This window comes from Cololabis saira, chromosome 17 (assembly GCF_033807715.1).
Source record: "Cololabis saira isolate AMF1-May2022 chromosome 17, fColSai1.1, whole genome shotgun sequence".
Taxonomy (NCBI): domain Eukaryota; kingdom Metazoa; phylum Chordata; class Actinopteri; order Beloniformes; family Belonidae; genus Cololabis; species Cololabis saira.
The window spans coordinates 17,722,545-17,746,449 of NC_084603.1; the positions used below are offsets into that span (position 1 = coordinate 17,722,545).

General features: G+C 40.6%; 1 protein-coding gene across 1 annotated transcript in view; it reads left to right on the top strand.

Annotated features, from left to right (window-relative positions):
- The window catches only part of LOC133464113 (adhesion G protein-coupled receptor A3), a 388,915-nt gene that overhangs the window by 337,658 nt on the left and 27,352 nt on the right, over positions 1–23,905 (top strand). Inside the window, 1 exon segment of the mRNA XM_061746099.1 lies at positions 10,431–10,576. Coding sequence (XP_061602083.1) covers positions 10,431–10,576 — 146 coding nt within the window.

Here is a 23,905-nt window from a genome sequence, read left to right on the forward strand (position 1 = left end):
TACACATCACGATACCATACACATCACGATACCATACACATCACGATACCATACACATCACGATACCATACACATCACGATACCATACACATCACGATACCATACACATCACGATACCATACACATCACGATACCATACACATCACGATACGATATTGCAATATCCAAATTTTGCAATATATTTAGATTTTATACATTACAAACTGTAAAAAGCATTGTGCATCCTAAAATCTAAGTTGCATGTTCATCAGATTATAGTCCTCAGTTTGTTCATAGGACAAACTGAGTCAAAACAATCTACTGTATTTTCGCGACCATTGGCGCGCCGTGTGGAAAGGTGCACCCTCAGTTTTGTGTGTCATTTCTGGATTTAAAACACACACGGCGCACCGAACGAAAAGGCGCCGTCTACACACACGGAGCGCCGCCTTACAACACACACACACACGCGCGCCGCAGAACACACACACAAGCACACAAGTGTGCGTATTTAAAAATAGAGTGGGATCAAAACTTAGTTTGATTGTACTTTATTTCAGTTTTTACATTAATCAAACCCAACGAAGTCTCATCCTCTGTTTCTGCATTAAAGAGCTCCGCTGAATCAGCTGTGCCAGTCCGAATTTCCTCGCTGTCAGTCACTTTCCGTGCCGTGCGGCGCTTCAGAAATGCCGGCTTTTGCAAAAGCTCGTAAAATAGTCCCAGCAGACACGTTAGCCCACGCATCAACAATCCATCTGCAAACTGTGGCATAACTTGGCATAACGCGCTGCCTTCCACTCTTGGTGAAACTGTGTTCCCCCTCAGTCATCCATCTCTCCCACGCCGCTCGCAGCCTTAAGGCTGAATTATGGTTCCGCGTTACACCAACGCAGAGCCTACGCCGTACCCTATGGCGTAGGCTCTGCGTCGATTTAAGCGGAACCATAATTCAGGCTTAACTTTGAACGGCCGGTTCACACCGACATCCAACGGTCGGAATTCCTTCGTCAGACCGCCCGGAATAACAGCAAGCACCACGTTCATATTTAGGGCCCGAGCACCTTCAGTGCGAAGGCTCTATTGTATCTGTAGGAATTTTTTTTTTTTTTCTTTCTTTTTCTTTCATTCTTCTGACGAAAGGAGGGCCTTTTTGCCCCCCTAAACGTGCCCAAAAAGTCACCAAATTTTGCATGCAAGTCTGGCCCGGCGAAAAATTTGATATTTACCACACCACCCACAATACGGTTTGACGTACATGCACGAAAATCGCTACACACCTGTATCAGTACACAAAAGTCTCTTGGCGACATGGCCGAAACTGAACAGGAAGTCAGCCATTTTGAATTAATCGTGTCACTTTGGCGCAATTTATGCCATTCCTTCGGCAGTTAATACGGCCCGAACCGCAACGTGCCCCCAAGTGTGTTATACATCAAAACGTGCGTCTTCACCCTGCGACAACACGCATTACTTTTCTCTTTCAAAAGCGTTACCGTGGCGACGCTAGATGCCAAAAAGCGCGCCCACCCTTCATCTGGTTGGTTCAGACAGAAAAAACTTTGCGCCTCAAGCCCCATAATACGGTTTGACGTACATGAACGAAAATCGGTATACATCTTTATCATGTCGCTACTTAAAGAAAAGTCTCTTGGCGCCATGGCCGACACCGAACAGGAAGTCGGCCATTTTGAACATTCTGAATTAATCGCGTAATTTTGGAGCAATATGAGCCATTCCTTCGAGAATTAATATGACCCGAACCGTAACGTGCACCCAGGTGTGTTATAAATCAAAATGTGCGTCTCCATCCTGCGACTACGCGCATTACTTTTCTCTTTCAAAAGTGTTACCGTGGCGACACTAGACGCCAAAAAGCGAGCCCCCCCTTCATCTGATTGGTCCATATTTGATAGTTCCCCAAAAGTCACCAAATTTTGCATGCAAGGCAGGCCTGGCGATAAATTTGATATTTCATGGTTTGCATTAATGGGCGTGGCAAAATGGTTCAACAGCACCCCCCGGAAAACTTTGTGCCTCAAGCCCCACAATACGGTTTGACGTACATGCACGAAAATCGGTACACACCTGTATCATGTTGCAACTTAAAGAAAAGTCTCTTGGTGCCATGGCCGAAACTGAACGGAAGTCGGCCATTTTGAATTAATTGTGTAATTTTGGTGCAATTTATGCCATTCTTTCGGCAATTAATACGGCCCGAACCGTAACGTGCACCCAGGTGTGTTATACATCAAAATGTGCATCTTCATCCTGCGACACCACGCATTACTTTTCTCTTTCAAAAGTGTTACCGTGGCGATGCTAGACGCCAAAAGGCGTGCCCCCCTTCATCTGATTGGTCCATATTTGATAGTTCTCCAAAAGTCACCAAATTTTGCATGCAAGCCAGGCCTGGCGATAAATTTGATATTTCATGGTTTGCATTAATGGGCGTGGCCTAACGGCTCAACAGCGCCCCCTAGAATACTTTTCTCTGCCATAACTTTTGAAAGGTTTGACATAAAGAGTCGTGGGTGGTGTCATGGGACTCGGTATTGAGTCCTTGACCATAATTGGTGAAAATTAGCCCCGCCCCTTCTTCGGATTGGTTGTCCCGATTTTCTGCTATAACCTTTGAATGGTTTGACATAGAGAGTCGTGGGTGGTATCATCAGATTCTGTATGGAGTCCTTGGCCTTCATTGGCCTTTTAAAAATCACCATAGTTTCTGTCCATCAGCGTGGCAACCAAGCACAACAGTGAACGATGACTTCTCATACCCCGTTGTGCGGATCGCCACCGCGCTGGTCCCCGTTTTCTCCACCGTGTGATTCATGAAAGGATGTTGAAAGTCAGCTGGTCTCTAATGATAATGGTCTCTAACACGTCCGCAAACCACGGGTTATTCACGCGCCCCCCTTCCCCCTTTAACTTCTCATGGTGGCCTCAATTATGTCCGCCTTACAATAATACAATGGGCGCATTGCGTCATTGGGCGCACGTCACATTTAAAAAAAAAAAATAAGACGTTTATTTGTGCCTAATGGTCGTCAAAATACGGTAATTCAAATTATCCATGCCGTTTTATTGTAACTATAAGAGCTAAAGTTACAACATATTCACATGTGTTTTTCATATTATTTACATAATATGAAATTGACATTAACAATATAATGTACACAATAAGCCCATGTATATAATAAAGTTTTACTGGATTTACCAGTGAAAAAATTATTTGAATATCGATATCGAATCAGCAAAGTAAAGCGATATTTTTCCATATCGATATTTTTGCCCATCCTTACCATGTGCCATATGTGAAAATCACCCTGATGGAAATGTATTCAGGGAATAACTTTCAAAACACATAACTATCTGACTACTGTAACTTGCAAAGAGTATTTTGAAATCTTATAGTTTGCTTCTGCTTTTTAAAATGGAAACCAGCCACAAATGTCTGAGCCTACTTACTACCTACATACCTACGTACTACATACTAACAACAAATGCAGTATGTAGTTGCAGTGCTGGTTTGCATGTGTAGCACAAAGTATCTAGTGTCAAAAACATCCCTACTTTTGAGCCGTGTTGCTGTTCAGCTGTCATCATTGTAAGAGTTAAAATGACACCACTTTTCACAGCTGACATTTATTTGTTTGGGCCTCACTGAAATCGACAGCAGAGATTAGGGAAAGACTTATAAGTGACAGAAGCTTTGATTGTTTTAATGTGGGCACATTGATCGGGCTTCCTGGGGCTGTTTCCAGCTCTTGTTTTGGTAACTGTGTGATTATTATGCTGCTCATTCATCTGATCAATGACAGACGGTTTGTATTCAGCCGTACCCCGTCCTCACCAAATAATTCCTAGTAAAGCAAGAACATACCAACAAGTAGAATATGTCATTGTCAAATTACAACTATTTTTGGCAGAATAATGGTTGAGAGGAGGTGGAAAGTGATGCTGCACGACAGTAGCTAGTCTTTGTACGGAACTCAGTCAGAGAAAATGCATGTTTTTAGCCTTTATTGTGAAGAACAATGTTATGTAGAATATTATCCTCATTTTACAGTCTATAACAGAACATAACTGGTCTCTTTTCAATAAAGAAGGTGCCGATATTTACTATTGCAGTCATCTCAATATGTTGAAATGTTTGCAACAATTTCCATCTGCAGCTCTGATGGCAGTGCACGTCTACAGTAGGGCTGGTGTTTTAACATTCATTTATTAAGGCTGTAATTCTGGTGGACTCTTTGGTCAGCCAGACGTGATGAGTTAAACATTCATTTTCATCATTTGGAGTAAGTCCATAGTTACAAAGAGTCTCTGACGATCAAACTACCTTCATTTTAAAATTACTAGAAAATAAGTCAACATGGACAACATCTCCAGCATGTTGGTAGCATTTCCATTGATGAAATATCCACTTAGCCAGTGTTGCAAGTTAGCCTGTTGTCGAATTTTTTACTGAAATGTAACCAGACTTTTGAGCGTTGGTATCGTTTGGGCGCCATATTTACTATCGACTGCTGGCTTTGTTAGGTCTAAATCAACATTACATAAGTTTGTAATGAGGAAAAACACAGAGACTGGCCTGGAATGGTTTAACGCACTTCTGCAGAAGGGGGAGAGCATAGCACCAGGGGCAGAGCCCCTGACAGCAAAATACTTCCCAAAGTATTCTCCTCCTGCATGATGCTTTTATTAAGAAACTTGACAGGAACTGACCAAATATGGACAGTGAACAGTGCACAGTAGACAATGGGTGGAAGTGATAACGTGTGATTGAATACTGACACTACAGTAGACAGATGTCACCAGGACAGTCCAAAACCTGAGTAGATCAGGAACGGTCGTTGTGACATCTGTTAACAAAGCATGTGACAGTTTTCGTAAGAACAAAAACAAGTTTAAAGGTTAATTAACCTCACAGATTACGCACGTTACACAACATGCGTGATGTCATTCATGCTCACTGGAATCAAAAAGGGAATCGTTTTTCAAACAATTCCAAGGAATTGAAACACTAGGAACCAGTTCTGAACAAGAACAGGTTCTCAATTCCCATCCCTACTCTTCTCTCTAACACACATATCTCAACCTCTCCAGGTTCCCTTCTACCTGTTCTCAACTCTCACTACAGATCACGGTCTATTCCTAATCCACCTGGATCACCAGGGCTCAAGAAGAGGCTCAAGGTCAATCCTTCACGTTGTCTCACGTCCACCTGAAACCCCTCCGTTACTCCTACCACTGTCATGCTCTCCGCGCACGCATCTTGTTCCACTCCAAGATACTTCTCCTGCCGCTCTAGGCTTCGTCACGCATTCGCTCAATTTCTTCCTCAGGACTCTCTAAATCTACAGAGACACAGTGCAACTTGTTCAGACCTTTCCTGTAGTTCTCCATCATCATTCTCAAAGCAAACGCTGCATCTGCAGTGGTCGTTCTTGGCAAGAAACCATAACAGCTACTCAGAAATCGTAACCATTTTGCCGCTGAGTTTGCATGTGGAACAAAGATCATTGTCACATTTCCTGCATCCATAAAATAATAATGTCACTCTGTGGGAAATTGCACCTATACACAGAAGCGGGAATTAAATCTGTTTATTACTTAGGACTATGATATGGAAATGACTCTGCAGATTGCAAATGTGTAATTTGCAATTTGAAAAACTCTCTCCGATGACCATTTCCATTTACATTTTTCTCTATTTGAATGCAATGCAATCATTTCCTTTCACAACATGCCATCACAGCAGAAGAGCTGAGAGCACAAACACAACTTAGCATCCAAGAAGCCTTGATCTACCGTACGTTGCTTTCCTTTCTACCGACTGCAGTCAAATTCAATTTCAGGCAAGAGGTTAGACCAGGGGGGGGCAAACTTTTTGACTCACGGGCATCAATGGGTTCTAAAATTTGACAGAGGGGCCGGGAGCATTTGGATGGAGTGTTTGGGGGAAGGAAGGAAGGAAGGAAGGAAGGAAGGAAGGAAGGAAGGAAGGAAGGAAGGAAGGAAGGAAGGAAGGAAGGAAGGAAGGAAGGAAGGAAGGAAGGAAGGAAGGAAGGAAGGAAGGAAGGAAGGAAGGAAGGAAGGAAGGAAGGAAGGAAGGAAGGAAGGAAGGAAATGAACAAGGTTTTTACTATAATAAATACGTTTTTACTATAATTTGCCGGATTGAAAATCCTAACGGGCCGTTTGTGGCCCGGGCGGGGGCCGTAGTTTTCCCATGCCTGGGTTAGACATTTGTTTGCTTTTAAAACTTTGAAACAATGTGGACATCAAACAGTTGCGGTCCAGGCTGATCATTTTGGAACCCCCTCCTCCCATATAATCATATTAAATGCAGTAACTTCCTCTCTGTCCTCTCTGCTCCTGGCGCTAATGAAGCTCTGCAGCCTGTGGACTCCAAAGCAATGATTGACTCACCACCCACTCTCTGCTCTCTACACCGGCTCACCGGCACTTCCAATTAGATCTGATCTGCGCTACGCTAGCCTCAGTCCCCGAGCCCATCAGGCTGGAAAAGGAGCCGTTTGATTGGCTGTCAGAGGTCGCGTCTTCTTCATGAAACAGAACGACTGAGTAGAGAAAAAGGCTTAGCACATTTTTTAATTTTCTCCTTCCTTAATGCAACTTCTCTCTATTTAGTCCACGGGTCAGAGCCCAAAAATTCACTGGTCAGAACCACTCAAGGTGACCAAACTTGCTTTGACTTACTTCAAACGTACTACTTTTTAAATATCCATGTCTATAGATGATATTCTGGTGTGATAACCTTCCTGAATGGCAGCTGGATCAGAGTTATCAGCTCATGAAGTTACCACCCCCTTCAGAAAATTACATTTTAGATGCTGCTGCATATCCTGGTTTAGACTCATGTACAGGAAATCTGTCAATGTTTCACTATATTGTCTTTGGTATCATTTTAAAGGGGACATTTTAAGCATTCATTCAAGCTAAGATGTGAATCTTTCTGACCAACATAGAGTTCACTGCAGCTCTTTAAACTATAAACAACACACATGTTTACACAATTTTCGCCTAAATGATATACTATCTTTTATCCCTGTGTCATCTAGGAACAACAGAGACACAAAATACAAAAAGTGGAATACTCACAGGACCATAGGGATTCAAGAAATGTATAATATACCTCTACTATATCATTGTTGCAGGTCATTGTGAGCCTTAAACTAGAAGAGCATCATTAGGCTCCTATGAAACTATAACAGCCACTAATGTCACAAACTGGTCTTTATCATGCAAATACACGACATAAAGGACATAACAATGAGATAAGGAACCAGTTTAGTTTTATAAACATTAGAGACACAAAATACAAAAAAAATAAATAAAAAAAAAATTAAAGCTGCAAGCAGCGATGAACGGGCCCTCGCACTCACGGCCACCGCCCACCATAAGCATATCAGAAATGACACCACCCACGACTTCCTATATTAAATCAGTCAAAAGTTATAGCAGAAAAAAGGGACAACCTATCAGAAGAAGGGGCGGGACCAATTCAGGCCAATTATGGTCAAGGACTCACTACCGAGTCCGATGACACCACCCACGACTCTTTATGTCAAACCATTCAAAAGTTATGGCAGAGAAAAGTATTCTAGGGGGCGCTGTTGAGCCGTTAGGCCACGCCCATTAATGCAAACCATAAATATCACATTTATCGCCTGGCTTGGTGCAAAATTTGGTGACTTTTGGTGAAACTATCAAATATGGACCAATCAGATGAAGGGGGGCGCGCTTTTTGGCGTCTAGCGTCGCCACGGTAACACTTTTGAAAGAGAAAAGTAATGCGCGTTGTCGCAGGATGGAGACGCATATTTTGATGTATAACACATCTGGGTGCAGGTTACGATTTGGGCCGTATTAACTGCCGAAGGAATGGCATAAATTGTGCCAAAATTACACCATTAATTCAAAATGTTCATAATGGCCGACTTCCTGTTGGGTTTCGGCCATGGCGCCAAGAGACTTTTCTTTAAGTTGCGCCATGATACAGGTGTGTACCGATTTTCGTGCATGTACGTCAAACCGTATCGTGGGGCTTGAGGCACAAAGATTTCAAGGGGGCGCTGTTGAGCCATTTTACCACGCCCATTAATGTAATCCATTAAATATCAAATTTTTCGCCAGGCCTGGCTTGCGTGCACAATTTGGTGACTTTTTGGGCACGTTTAGGGGGAAAAAAGGCCCTCATTTCGTTAGAAGAAAGAAAAATTTTTTTTTTTTTTACAGATACAATAGGGCCTTCGGACTGTAAGTGCTCGGGCCCAAAATAAATACAAAAACTGGAATACTCACAGGACCATAAGGATTCAGGAAATGTATAATACACCCAATTTAGAATCATCAATTAACCTGAAGGGGGTGGGTAACTTCATGAGCTGATAACTCTGATCCAGCTGCCACTCAGGAAGATTTTATACCAGAATATCATCTATAGACATGGATCTTTTCAAAAATCATAAGCAAGTTTGGTCACCTTGAGTGGTGCTGATATCTGGTCGGGAACATGGACTAATTTGTGTCTTCTGTCTATGAACTGCAAATAAAGTAAGATCGGTTCCACCGTCCAAACATAATTCCTGAACGTGGAGACGAGGTTGGAAACAGATGTGTGTACTTTGTGTGGATTTGTGCGTAGTTGGAAAAAAACCATCACTCACTGATAGTTGTCAGCGTGAGCATAATTTATATTCAGATTTGTTATTCACAGTGCACACCTCGTGTCCTCTAACTCCACTGATAAGGAGCTGCTCAGTATCCTCCAGTATCCGCCTCACTCCAACATCCTTATCCCCGACAACCTTGATGCTTTAGCAGCACTTTTCCACCTGTTTTCCCATTTCTGGAGTGTTGTTTCCGTGCAGGATGACGCAGAGCAGTCAGGTCTTCACGAACACGTCTACAGAGACATCCTCGCTGTGACATTCATGATTTATTTTTTATTTTTTAAGGAATGGCAGCAGAGCTTTCACATCTTTCAGATACAGGAATATAGTCAAGTGTGACACTTTCCAGTCAGAATGCACGTAAGTGTAAGTTCAGGTATGTCAAGGCAAGGCAAGTTTATATGTATAGCACAATTCAACACAAGGTAATTCAAAGTGCTTTACATCAACATTAAAAGCAGAAAGACACAATTAAACAGTAAATAACAAATGAAATGATGAGAAAAGAGGTAAAATAATAAAAGCACAAATTGTTGAAAAATAAGGGCAGTAGAGTGTAGCAGGTACATCTCATTCTTACAATGGCAAGAATTACGTTTCTATATGGTCAAAAGTTACAAAGACCGAGCCTTAGAATAAAGTGGGAAACTGATTTGGATGAAACGATCTCAGAGGAATTGTGGCAAAATATTATTCACCAAATTTATTCTTCCTCTATATGCCTCAGACATACTGTGATACAATTCAAAATAGTCCATCGTCTTCATTGGACCAAGGACAGACTGTCTAGGATTAAGATGGGTATTGACCCTACATGCGATCGATGCAGACAAGCTCCTGCTACATTACTGCACATGTTTTGGTCGTGCCCTAAGCTATATAGTTTTTGGTATTCTATTTTTGAGGCATTCTCTGGGATTTGTGGGGAAACAGTGCACCCATCTCCTCTGATTTCATTATTTGGTGTGGCTCCGGTGGGTTCCCTTTTCTCTGGGAACCAACTGGGCATGATGGCCTTCTGCTCTTTGTTGGCCAGGAGACTTATCCTGTTTAAATGGAAGGATGCTTCCCCCCCAACATATGGCCAGTGGATTAGAAAGGTCATGAGTCATGTTCATTTAGAAAAAATCAGATATACTGTAAGAGGGACCACCAGGAAATTCTATGTCATTTGGCAGCCATTTATTTCCTTTGTTGAAGACATGGCAGCTGCTAACACATCTATGTAACCCAAATGTACTTGTATGTATGTACCCATTTTTTTGTTGTTATTGTTTGTTTTTTTGTTTTTGTTGTTTTTTTTTTGTTTTTTTTGTTTGTTTGTTTTTGTTTGTTTGTTTCGTTTTGTTTTTTATGTGTTGATGTCTGAATGCATTGAAATTTGCTGAAGTCCAGTTCGTGTGGGTGGGGGGCATGGGGATGTTCTGTTTGAATGTACAGGAACTAGTTTGGACTGTCTCCTGTGTCAATAGTAAGACCTTGACCCAAAAAAATACAGTATTACAAAAGTAATCTGTGCCGATTCGTGCGGTGAATAAAACCAATTTGACAATTCTTTTTCGTTTTCAAAAATCACAAGTATTTAATTTAAGAGTACAAAGAAAATGAAAGAAAATGATAAGAAAAGAGGTAAAATAATAAAAGGCACAAGTTGTTAAAAAAATAAGGGCAGTAGAGTACAGCAGGTAAGTATTTAAGTATGTTTGTAAGTATGTCAGCACTAATCTACCTCCTCCTCTGTCTCAGGTCGGGGTTGTGCTGCACTACTCGTCTCTGTCCACCATGCTGTGGCTCGGCGTGACGGCCAGGAACATTTACAAACAGGTGACCAAGAAGCCGCCGCAGAGCCAGGATGGAGACGCACCCCCCTCACCTAAACCCACCCTGTTGAGGTAAGAGCCGGTCTGGTTCTGGTTCCCTGACCGCTTCCAGGTGGGAAGTAACTGGACAAGCATGTGATTTTGTGTGTGTGATGTTTCCTTCACTGCAGCGGCTTGTTGTGTGTTTGCATCCACAGAGGCTACAGACTTGTTTGATTTCATAACTTTGTAATTAGGGCCCGAGCACTTACAGTGCGTGGGCCCTATTGTATCTGTAGGAAATGTTTTTCTCGTTTTTATTCCGACGAAATGAGGGCCTTTTTTCCCCCTAAAAAAATGTGATATTTCATGTTTGTATTAATGGGCGTGGCCTAACGGCTCAACAGCGCCCCCTAGAAAACTTTGTGCCTCAAGCCCCACAATACGGTTTGACGTACATGTACACACATGTATCATGTCGCAACGTAAAGAAAAGTCTCTTGGCGACATGGCCGAAACCGAACAGGAAGTCGGCCATTTTGAAATAATCGTGTAATTTTGGTGCAATTTATGCCACTGCTTCGGCCATTAATGCGGCCTGAACCGTAATGTGCACCCAGGTGTGTTATACATCAAAATGTGCGTCTCCATCCTGCGACGATGCACATTACTTTTCTCAGTCAAAAGCGTTACCGTGGCGACGCTAGACGCCAAAAAGCACGCCCCCCCTTCATCTGATTGGTCCATATTTGATAGTTCCTACTTTCTGCCATAACTTTTGAATGGTTTGATACAGAGTCGTGGGTGGTGTCATCGGACTCAGTTTTGAGTATTTGAACATAATTGGGGCAAATTAGCCCCCCCCCCCTTCTTCTTATTGATCGATATTTGATAGTTCCTATTTTCTGCCATAACTTTTGAATGGTTTGACATAAAGAGTCGTGGGTGGTGTCATCGAACTTAGTTTTGAGTCGTTGACCTTTATTGGTGAAAATTGCACGCGCGAGGGCCCGTTCATCGCTGCTTGCAGCTTTAATTGCTTTATTGTTTCCTGTTTGCCTGCACTGACTTGGACACTGACAAAAGCTGTTTCTGTCCCGGTTTTCACTAAAACAGAAGTGAATCAGTCGCCCAGATCTACGGAAACACCAATACCGTAACGCAAAGTGTCACAAAAATCAGGTCTAGAGTTATGCATTAAAGCTTTTAATGAAAAGAGCCTTTGGATTAATATGCTAATACCACTCATATATTCAGATTGGATGACATTAGTGAGGAAATGTTAGTTAAAAGCTGGTTTTAATGGAGAAGAAGTGAATCTGTCCATCCATCTATCCATCCATCTAAAATATTGCTTTTTAAAAGTGGGATAGTAGTAGTTGTTTAAACTGCAGTTAAACAGTGGGGAGGATTAGATCAAACAGAAAAGCAATAATACTTCAACAGATTTGGGAGAAATAATGAAGAGTTTTGTCTGCTGAAATCACGAGTTATATTATTGTAGATAAACTGTGGTCGACATTTACAGCGTTTTCTCTCATTGTACAAATCAGACAATTTTAAACTCATCTGTCCAGAGCAGAGGCCTTTGGGACTCTTTACTTTTACGTTTTATAACAAACCCAGTTTTTTCATATATTGAATGGTGTGTCCAAACTTTTGGTCTGTACTGTATACAGCGGGGAAAATAAGCATTGAACATGTCAACATTTCTCTCAAAAAACATATTTCTAATCGAGCTTGATACAATTAGGGGTATCAGATATGTAAGATGTTTGATAACAGCTTTTGGGGGTTATGGAACCTCTTGCATCAAATGCACCACTTGGCAGTCACATGCGGCCTGGTTGGACTTGATTTTAGTGGTTTATTGTTAACGAACTGGTTTATGTTTTGAAATCTCTCTCCTTTCTCACATATATAGGTTTTGGAGAGCTCTTTAGATCTGGCATGAAAATGAACCCTCGATGTTTCGTTAAAGTAGGTTCCACCAGTCAGTCCATTATCCCTTGTACTGTCTTTGGGTCAAAATGACCTAATTCTCCTGTTCCTTCTTTCCTCCTGCTCTCTCCTTCCTTCTCCCTTCCTCTTTTCTCCCTTCCTTGATTCTTTCCTCCCTTCTTTTTCCCTTCCTTCCTTCTTTCCTCCCTTCTTTCCTTCCTTCCTTCTTTCCTCCCTTCTTACCTTCCTTCCTTCTTTTTGTCCTTCCTTCCTTCCTTCCTTCCTTCCTTCCTTCCTTCCTTCCTTCCTTCCTTCCTTCCTTCTTTCTCTCCCTTCTTTCCTCTGTTCCCCTCTTCCTTCTTTTCTCCCTTCCTCCCTTCTTTCCTCCCCTTGTACGTTCTTTCCTTGTTTTCTCCTTACCTCCCTTCCTTCTTTTCTCCCTTCCTTCCTTCCTTCCTTCCTTCCTTCCTTCCTTCCTTCCTTCCTTCCTTCCTTCCTTCCTTCCTTCCTTCCTTCCTTCCTTCCTTCCTTCCTTCCTTCCTTCCTTCCTTCCTTCCTTCCTTCCTTCCTTCTTTCCTCCCTCCCTTCCTTCCTCCCTTCTTCCCTTACTCCTTCCTTGACCTGATGACGGCACAAGGTTAAAAGAAAAAACTACTGGAACCTCAAAGTATCATTTTTAGAAACCATCTCTCTGTCAGATCATCCCGTTCCCCTCACTCTGCTCTCACGTGACTGCACATGTGCAGACATTTCATGCACAGACTCGGCTTATGCACGATTGTGCCTCCCCTGATTTATGCCTCTCTTTTTTTTCTTTCTCCAGTGATTTTTGGCTCATGTTTTGTTTAGAGGACAGCAATAGCTTTACACAGATGAGTTATTGCATCGTTTATCTGCCGAGACATCCGCGGCTAGTTTGCATTCTTTCCGGCCTCTGGTTTGGTGGTGACGCTCCCGTCAGGTGCTCCCGCTCATCCTTCCCTTCGCTCAAGCTCAGCTGTCAGGGTTTACAGCGGCGCTGATTTGCTTAATTAGAAAATTCAGCTGAAGCACATCGGAGATTAGAGCCCACCAAAGTCTTATTTATCAATCATTCACCTGAAGGAAAAGGCTCTTTTACTGGGACTCTGCTTTTGGAGATGACATTCAGCTTCTGTAGAAGTGAAAATCTTCTGGTTCTGATGTTCGTAATATTAATGTAGCGGAAATACTCATCAACAGAGCTCAGTAAAGCCCCGTCTGACCTTATTCGCTCATGCGATTTTCCCAGATTCTTATGAAGTTCAAAGCTAGTTTAGATGAAGGAATCTGAAAGAAGCTTGAACGCTCAGCCGGTGGCGACGGTGAAGGACTAATAGTCCATGAGGCCAGATACAAGAACCACTCAAGGTGACAAAACTGCTTATAATTTGTGAAAATATCCATGTCTGTAGATGATATTCTGGTATGATAACCTTCCTGAGTGGCATCTGTATCATAGCTATCAGCTCAGGAAGTTCAGAAAATTACATTTTAGATGCTGCTGCATATCCTGGTTTAGACTCATGTAGGAAATCTGTCAATGTTTCACAATATTGTCTTTGGTATCATTTTAAGCATTCATTCAAGCTAAGATGTGAATCTTTCTGACCAACATAGAGGTCACTGCAGCTCTTTAAACTATAAACACACGTTTTTACACAATTTTCGCCCAAATGATATACTATCTTTTAGCCCTGTGTCACCTAGGAACAACAGAGACACAAAATACAAAAACTGGAATACTCACAGGTAGTGCTGGGCGGTATACCGGTTCATACCGAATACCGGTGTTTATTTTTCTTATGATATGAATTTTTCACATACCGTAATACCGGTGAGTATGTACAGTAGCGTACACAACGTTGGGAACGGCGCGGCGCGGCGGAACGTAGCGCCACTGGACACTGTTTGTGAGGGGACTGTTTAGCAGTAGTGATGCACCGATTGTTCGGTAACCGAAATTGTTCGGCAGAAAATGGCAAAAAAACACTTTGGGTGGAATAAGTTGGAAAAAAACCGAACAATTAATAACGGCGTTGTAATATAAGGAAATAGACTGGCCGCTCCCGTAACGGTTGCACCACAAACATAAATCGTTGGCCAACCAAAAAGTAACCACATAAGAATTTTACCAACATTCACCAGGAGGTGGAACCAAAACAACATAATGCTGTGAAATTAAAACATTTTTAGTTTTTTATGTTCAATAAATATTTTCTACCTTGTAATTTTGTAAAAGATCAGTCAGACAACACTTAAAGTCTTTAAGTGTTGTGTGACTGATTCTCTCACTTCATTAAAATCATAAGTGCCACCTCATTGTAAACGGCATCATGTTGTGAGGACATGCAAACCTGTATTTATACTAGTGTGGACATCAATGTTTTTCTACAATATTTCCTCCTCATGACAGTAAAATAGGCCATTCTAAGCCAATTTACTGCAGCCATTCCTTTCCAAATCATTAGAAAATGTGGTTAACACCCAGTTGTGCATGAAAAAAAAAATACAGGGATATACCGTGAAACCGATTTAATTTTGAAAAATACCATGATATAAATTTTTGGTCATACCGCCCAGCACTACTCACAGGACCATAAGGATACAGGAAGTGTAACACATCTCCTTCATTTAGGCGAAAATGGTGTAAAAATGTGTGTTGTTTATAGTTTAAAGAGCTGCAGTGACCTCGGTGTTGGTCAGAAAGATTCACATCTTAGCTTCAATGAATGCTTAAAATGATACCAAAGACAATATAGTGAAACATTGACAGATATCCTGTACATGAGTCTCAACCAGTAAAATGTAATTTTTTTTAACTGTAATTGGGTTTTAACTTCATGAGCTGATAACTCTGATCCAGCTGCCACTCAGGAAGGTTATCATATCAAAATATCTAAAGACATGGATCTTTTCAAAAATCATAAGTAAGTTTGGTCACCTTGAGTGGTTCTGACCAGTGAAGTTTCGGGCTCTGGCCCACGGACTATAAGGGGAAGTTGTTTTACGTAATTACCGCAGACTCTGCCATCAGCGCGATCTGGGCGTCTGGTCATTCCCAGCCAGGTGGACCAACAACTATCTTAACTCTAAAGGAGACTGACTGGTACGACTGTGGAGAATGGAACCAGATACTTGTGTTCGGAGGGAAAGTCAAACATCCCAATAGGATTACAAACCGCTGCGCCGCTGATCTGATTATCACCATGACACCGCGTGAAATCAGCAAGTGAGCAGAGAAGTCAAGAGTTGGTAACTAAAGGCAATAAGCCTCATTCAGTTTTGGGGATAACTGACTGGAGGATTGGACGAATTGTTGAAATAGTTCTTTTTATTTTAGATTTACAACTAGTTGAATGAATGAGCTAATATTATGGCGACAGTTCTGCATCCAGACAAACCAGTTCAGATCAACTTGATGGATCAATAACTTTGGGAACTAACATGGCTGTAGAACAGAAACTCCCTAAGGTTTTCAACTGGTTTTGTCCCAGTCCCACCATTATAACCAAGAAGCAACTTGGGGACAAACTGCTTTTGGGGATGTTTGTTTTATTTTGCACCTTGCTTTTAAATAAGAGTATGGGCCTATATAGGCTATTTTACGACGGCGTATTAGGGCCAAACTAAGACAAAAAAAATTGGAAATTACGAGAATAAAGTCATCAAAGTACGAGAATAAAGTCATAGCCTAATGTTACGAGAATAAAGTCGTAACACTACGGGAATAAAGTCGTAATATTACGACTTTATTCTCACAACAATATGACTTTAATATTGTAATTTTACGACTTTTTTCTCGTAACATTAGGCTATGACTTTATTCTCGTAATTTTACGACTTTATTCTCGTAATTTGACGACATTATTCTCGTAGGAACTATCAAATATCAAATAGGTTGGGCACGCTTTTTGGCGTCTAGCGTCGCCACGATAACGCTTTTGACTGAGAAAAGTAATGTGCATCGTCGCAGGATGGAGATGCACATTTTGATGTAAAACACACCTGGGTTCACGTTACGGTTCGGGCGAAGAAGCGGCCGAAGAAATGGCATAAATTGAGACAAAATTACACGATTAATTCAAAATGGCCGACTTCCTGTTCGGTTTCGGCCATGGCGCCTAGAAACTTTTCTTTAAGTTGCGACATGATACAGGTGTGTACCGATTTTCGTGCATGTACGTCAAACCGTATTGTGGGGCTTGAGGCACAAAGTTTTCTAGGGGGCGCTGTTGAGCCATTAGGCCACGCCCATTAATTCAAACCATTAAATATCCAATTTTTCACCAGGCCTGGCTTGGTGCAAAATTTGGGGACTTTTGGGGCACGTTTAGGGGGAAACAGGCCCCCATTTCGTCGGAAGAAGGAAAATAAAAAAAACGAGAAAAATTCCTACAGATACATTAGGGCCTTTGCACTGTAAGTGCGAAGGCCCTAATGAAAATATTCTCATTAAATATATTGTAAATCAAGCCAAAAAAAAAAGAAAATTATGTGGGCAACGCTAAGTACCCCCAAAGTTTAGTACCTTAGATCTACATTTAGCAGCAGTCATTTGAAGTAGTCACTTCCTGAATGACGTTATCAGTCGCTCACATATTGCAGGTGATTTAATTGATGATACTTTTTGACAATATTGCTTCAGTTCATTGAGATTTTTGGGCTTTCACGCATTTCAGTTGTGAAATATTTAATCTCCAAGCTTTTGCGATGTAGATTTGCTGGTCTGCGCTCGAGATGATTGGTGTGGTGTACGTAGGGTAGCCAACTCCCAGAAAAATGAATAAGGGACACGTCATCTGCAGGGCCGGCCGACCCGACTGCCTACACCCTTCCTGGCGTGGGGAATTATTTTAGCCCCTTTTTTTGTCAGTGAAACGATTTAACTATTTGACTCAAACCTGAATTGAATTAGATGCATATTTTTGAATGCCACGAATACATGGAAAACAAATTATTATCCAGCAATTCACTTTAATAGAAAATAACAAAATGAACTGAATAAAATAAGTATCTTTCTTAAACAGAAACCTGTCCTGCTCAACTTAAAATTGTATAAATGAATATAAAACAATAGAAAGAAAGCAGAACATCCATTCTGTAATAGTGCAGATTTTTAGTGCAATAACAAAAGTGCAAACACAAAGTCTGTAGAAAACGTGTAAACATATTTGTGCCTCAAAGGCCATGACTGTAGCTACAGTTGTAGTAAAACGGAAAAAAATAACTCATAACTCAACAGCTCAATGCCATTTTCCATTGGCATTTTATGACTATTTCTTGACTCACAGTAATACGGGACAAAGTGCATCCCTTTTCAGCTCAATACTAGTTTATAAATACGGGACGATTCCGTTTTTCAAGGGACGGTTGGCAACCCTAGGTGTACACACTGCGAGGGGTCTCGGCTTGTGGAAGAGGCGTTTTCTTCTAAAATGCTTCTTGGGTTTTGCCAAATACGGCAAGAAAAACCACTCCAATCGTTCCAGATATCTTGTGATTCGTTCAGACATGATTGTGCAAACCTCAGTCATGCTTCCATTTCATTTTAAACAGACAAGACTTTCTGGTGACAACCTCTCATAACAAACAATATTTGTTCATTCTTCAAACTGTTTAATTGTATTTCCTGGAACAACCACAGTTTGGAAGATTGGCAACAGTCGTGAAGGCTTTCACGTGAGAAGCATCAAGTTGTTTGGAAATGTGTTTTCACCAGTATTTACAGGGTTTCTATTTAGCTTTGTTTTTATTTAACCCTTGTGCTGTCTTTGGGTCAAGGAAGGAGGAAGGGAAGGAGGAAGGGAGGAAAGAAGGAAGGAGAATTAGGTCATTTTGACCCAAAGTCAGTACAAGGGTTAATAAACTACGGCACAGTGGTTGCTGGTCTGAGAATGTACTTGCATAACACAGAGACCCAGTTAGGATTCTTTCATGTCTCCTAAAACACACACACTGGGTTGCATCACTGAAACAATGAAGGTTCTGGGTAAATTATGGAAATGTTGAAGAGATGTTCTGATACATGGAGGCTCGACGCGAAAATGAATGAATTCGAGTGAAAAAATAAAAAGCCTCCACTACAGATGGCTTCCCTGCAGGTGTAGATGCGCGTTTTCTGCAGATATTCATCAGAGGAAAGTGTCCGGAAACGCTGAACAGCATGTGCAGTAAATATTTTGGCGGTGCCGTTTTGTTTGAGGCTTCCTACCGACTAAAACGATAAAAGACACGCAGAGGAAGAAGGAAAGGAAAAGCAAAGGACTTAACCCTTGTACTGTCTTTGGGTCAAAATGACCTTATTCTCCTGTTCCTTCTTTCCTCCTGCTCTCTCCTTCCTTCTCCCTTCCTCTTTTCTCCCTTCCTTCCTTCCTTCCTTCCTTCCTTCCTTCCTTCCTTCCTTCCTTCCTTCCTTCCTTCCTTCCTTCCTTCCTTCCTTCCTTCCTTCCTTCCTTCCTTCCTTCCTTCCTTCCTTCCTTCCTTCCTCTTTTCTTCCTTCCTTCTTTCCTTCCTTCATTTATTCCTTCCTTCCTTGATCCAAAGACAGCACAAGCATTAAGTGACAACATGCTAGCGTGGCTCCTCCCAGTAACTAATGACCTCGGTCACCCAGGAGGTTACGGAGCAACAGCCTCATCACAATTCCACATCTATGGAGACTTTCAATCCATTTCATTCAGTACTCAGTTTGTAAAAAGAAATCAGGGGGGATGGTGGATTTTATCATATGGGGACAGAAAATTTGTGCTGATTACAAATAATATAATATATTACAAATAATAGCAGTGACCAAAACACCTGCAGAAATACTGCAGGAATGACATAGCAGCAGTTAAATGCAGCCTTCTGTAAGCTTTAAATATCCACTGGGCTTACATCAAATACATACGACGGAGTATTAGGGCCAAAATAAGACAAAAAAAATTTGGAAATTACGAGAATAAAGTCATAATATAATGAGAATAAAGTCGTAAAATTACGAGAATAAAGTCGTAATGTTGTGAGAATAAAGTCGTAATAGAATAAAGTCGTAATATTATGAGAATAAAGTCGTAAAATTACGAGAATAAAGTCGTAATGTTATGAGAATAAAGTCGTAATAGAATAAAGTCGTAATATTATGAGAATAAAGTCGTAAAATTACGAGAATAAAGTCGTAATGTTGTGAGAATAAAGTCGTAATAGAATAAAGTCGTAATATTATGAGAATAAAGTCGTAATATTACGAGAATAAAGTCGTAATATTACGAGAATAAAGTCGTAACATTACGAGAATAAAGTCGTAATATTATGAGAATAAAGTCGTAACATTACGAGAATAAAGTCGTAATATTACGAGAATAAAGTTGTAACATTACGATAATAAAGTCGTAATGAATAAAGTGGTAATTTATGAGAATAAAGTCATAATATTATGAAAATAAAGTGGTAATTTATGAGAACTCTAACAAGAAGAGCTTCTTCTCCCTGTGTTAAAATGAAGAATATTGAGCATCTTGTGAAGTTATATTTATATATTTATAATATATTACGACTTTATTCTCGTAATATTATGACTTTATTCTCATAATTTTACGACTTTATTCTCATTACATTATGACTTTATTCTCGTAATTTCCTTTTTTTGTTTTTTTGTTTGGCCCTAATACTCCGTCGTAAATACATCAAAACACAACAATAAAAAACACTTTTCTGAACTTATCAATATGACTCTGTCCTTCACAGGATAAGTAAAATGGATCACTGCAAAAACTCTAAATCTTAACAAGAATATTTGTCTTATTTCTAGTTAAAATGTCTCATTTTAGTAAAAAAAAATCTCATTACACTTAAAACAAGACTCATCACTGGAAAAAACAACAATTTTCACCTGTTTCAAGTAGATTTTCACTTGAAATAAGTAGAAAAATCTGCCAGTGGAACTTGTAATGAGAAGATAAATCAGATTTTTCTACCTATTTCAAGTGAAAATTGACTTGAAACAGGTGAAAATTGTCAAATAAGTTATTTTTCTGGTGTTATTTTTCTGGTGATGAGTCTAAATGTTGAAATAGCAGTAAAACCACATTCATTGATGAAATGACATAAGGGATGGAAAGGGGGGATGGCAGTTTCACAGGGGGGATGATTTTGACCATTTTTATCACGGGGGGGGTGCCATCCCCCCTCATCCCCCCTCAACTCCAGTACTGATTTCATTCTCATTCACACATATATCAGAATTACTTCCTTTTTTTCTCTTTTTCTTTGTAACTCTTCCTCCGTTTTCCTCCTTCTTCTGCCGACCCCACATGTCTGGCGTGTTTAAGCGGATCAGTTTTAGGACACATGCTGTGTATTTCTCTGCAGTTGTGAGCCCTCTTGTGCATTGCGTCACTGCTGCAGGCGGCAGAAGTTTCATTGAGAAATCCGCTGAGACTTGAGGTTCAAAGGCAAACAGAAAAGCCCTCCAAAACAAATGTGTTTTTGACATTTTAATCTTGTATCCAGCTTTAACGGGTCATTTCCTTAAAGCTGCTGGAGTGCTGTTGCATGGATTATCTTCAATATTTTAAGTATTTTCAAATATGCTGGATGACCCTTTGCAAAGATATTTAAATATGGCTACTTGCACTTAAAACAAAACCCACAGGAATGCATTTGTTGCTGTTTGGACTTGTTTTTGTTGGGTAGATTACAGGATTACTGTTATTCATCTAACACTATTTTTGAGGCTGCAATGGGGGCATCCACAGACTTCATACGGGTCTGTTGGTCTGAGCCTTTCTCAACCTTTTTTCAGTCATGACACCTTTCAAAAGTGAATAAAATCTCACGACACCCCAGAGTAAAATATAATTAAAAACCACACTGCATCGCCCTGACTGTAAATGCATATGTCCCGTTTATTTTGTATCAATAACTTGAACACGATAACTGCACCAGAGTAGGCCTAAGCAGGAAAGCTTCTTTTCGCACTGTGGCGATCCGCACAACGGGGTATGAGAAGTCATCGTTCACTGTTGTGCTTGGTTGCCACGCTGATGGACAGAAACTATGGTGATTTTTAAAAGAAAGACTTTGCCTAAAGAGACTTTTCCAGCCGGAGTCATTATAAAGGCAAATGAAAAGGGCTGGATGGATGAAGGGAATTGAGTGGCTGAGGCAGGTCTATGTAAGGTGACCTGGTGGTTTTTTCCACACATCACCATCGCTGCTGATCTGTGACTCTATGCGCGCCCATCTCACAGACAATGTACAAAAAAGAAGTGAACAATATGAACGCTGAGCTGGCTGTTATTCCGGGAGGTCTGACGAAGGAATTCCAACCGCTGGACGTCGGTGTGAACCGGCCGTTCAAAGTGAAGCCTGAATTATGGTTCTGCGTTAAATCGACGCAGAGCCTATGCCGGAGGTTACGCGGCGACGCGCACCGTACGTGCGCGTCGCCGCGTAACCTACGGCGTAGGCTCTGCGTTGGTGTAACGCGGAACCATAAATCAGCCTTAAGGCTGCGAGCGGCGTGGGAGCGATGGATGACTGAGGGGGAACACAGTTTCACCAAGAGTGGAAAGCAGCGCCGGGCAAGTTATGCCACAGTTTGCAGATGGATTGTTGATGCGTGGGCTAACGTGTCTGCTGGGACTATTTTGCGAGCTTTCACAAAAGGCGGCATGTCCGAGGCACCGCACGGCACGGAAAGTGACTCTGACAGCGAGGAAATTCGGACTGGCACAGCTGATTTAGCGGAGCTCTTTAATGCAGAAACAGAGGGTTGATTAATGTAAAAACTGAAATAAAGTACAATCAAACAAAGTTTTACTCCCGCTCTATTTTTAAATACGCACACTTGTGTGCTTGTGTGTGTGTTCTGCGGCGCGCGTGTGTGTGTGTATTGTAAGGCGGCGCTCCGTCTGTTTAGACAGCGCCTTTTCGGTCGGTGCGCCGTGTGTGTGTTTTAAGTACAGAAATGACACACAAAACTGAGGGTACGCCTTTCCACACGGCACACCAAATGGTCGCGAAAATGCGGTAGATATATATGAAATGTCAGAATAGGTAATCTGAAGCAGTCAGACGACACCCCGGGTGAGAAAGGCTGGTCTGAGCTACAAAAAGGAATTAATCTTAAGATTAATTATTAGGAGCACATGAAAAATATTATGATGCAAACCCTCTTTAATTCTGGATAGGCGTAGTAAATTTACTATTCCCTTCGGCAAGCACTTTTCCAGCCCGACAGTCCCCCCATCATTCCAACCCCGACTGTCTTACTGATTCATCACATTTTGTCTTTCACTATAAAAGATGAGTGGAGGAAACTGAAGAGCTGAATTGTCGTACTTGTTTTTGCTGACAGTTGCTTGACCCAAACGGAGAAATCCAGGAATTATAGTATTTTGTCTGAAAGTGTCATTGCTGCTGTTAAATTTCTTTCACCTGCGCAATTTCCAAGTCACCAACACGTGAATATTCCAATTTAGCAAATGAAAAGTGAACCTAAAGAATGTAAAATAATTTTATTTGGAAAACCAAACTCCGATGATCCTTCCCGGTTTATTACGGGTTTAAAAATGTCCTATTTTCTTTTTTTTTTTCTTGCAATTTTAGTCCATCTTATTTTTGCTACTTTGTTTTAACTTGTTTTTATTGTTGCACTTTGAGATTTGATTCAAAAATAAAGTGCGTTTATAAATAAAATGTATTGATAAATTAATGAATGTCCCTGCCGATACCGAGTCCTGATCCTGATCTTTCGTAACACATTTAAAATAATGAACAAATGCAAATTAAACAGATCCAGGTTGTCCGTCATTTTTATTTTATTCACCTTATTTTATCATTTAGCACTTAAACAGAGCCGTTCTCTCTGAGGTAGCTTGAACAATCAAATAATAATAGTGCAACTATTAACTAGTAAAAATAGTATATTTATTTATTTATATATTTATTTTATTTGTTTATATTTTATATCACATTTTATTGGATTATTTTTCAGTTATTTTATTTTATTTTTTATATATGATGCACTGACTGGAGAGCACTTTTTAATATCGTTGTACATAGTTATAATGACAATAAAGATCTAGAGTAGAGTAGCCAAAAATTGTACTGAAGTAAAAGTACTGTTACTTCAGGATAATATGATTCAAGTAAAAGTAAAAAGTAGTCATCCAAATAATTACTTGAGTAAAAGTAAAAAAGTACTCGGTGAGAAAAACTAACTGTTGAGTAACGTCTGATTTATTTTTTTAGCAGAACCATTCAAACGGACAAAAGTACAAAATAATCATCTTCAGGCAAATTAAACTAATAAAATAATAAAATAAATTAAAATTAATAAAAATAAAAAAATTGCTTAAATTAAAATAATCTTAAAGTGAATTCAAGTACTTTAATACATAATAAAATAATAACAGAATAAAAAAATAAATAGCACAAAAATAAGTAGCACAAAATGTCATGCCTTTGTACTTTTCT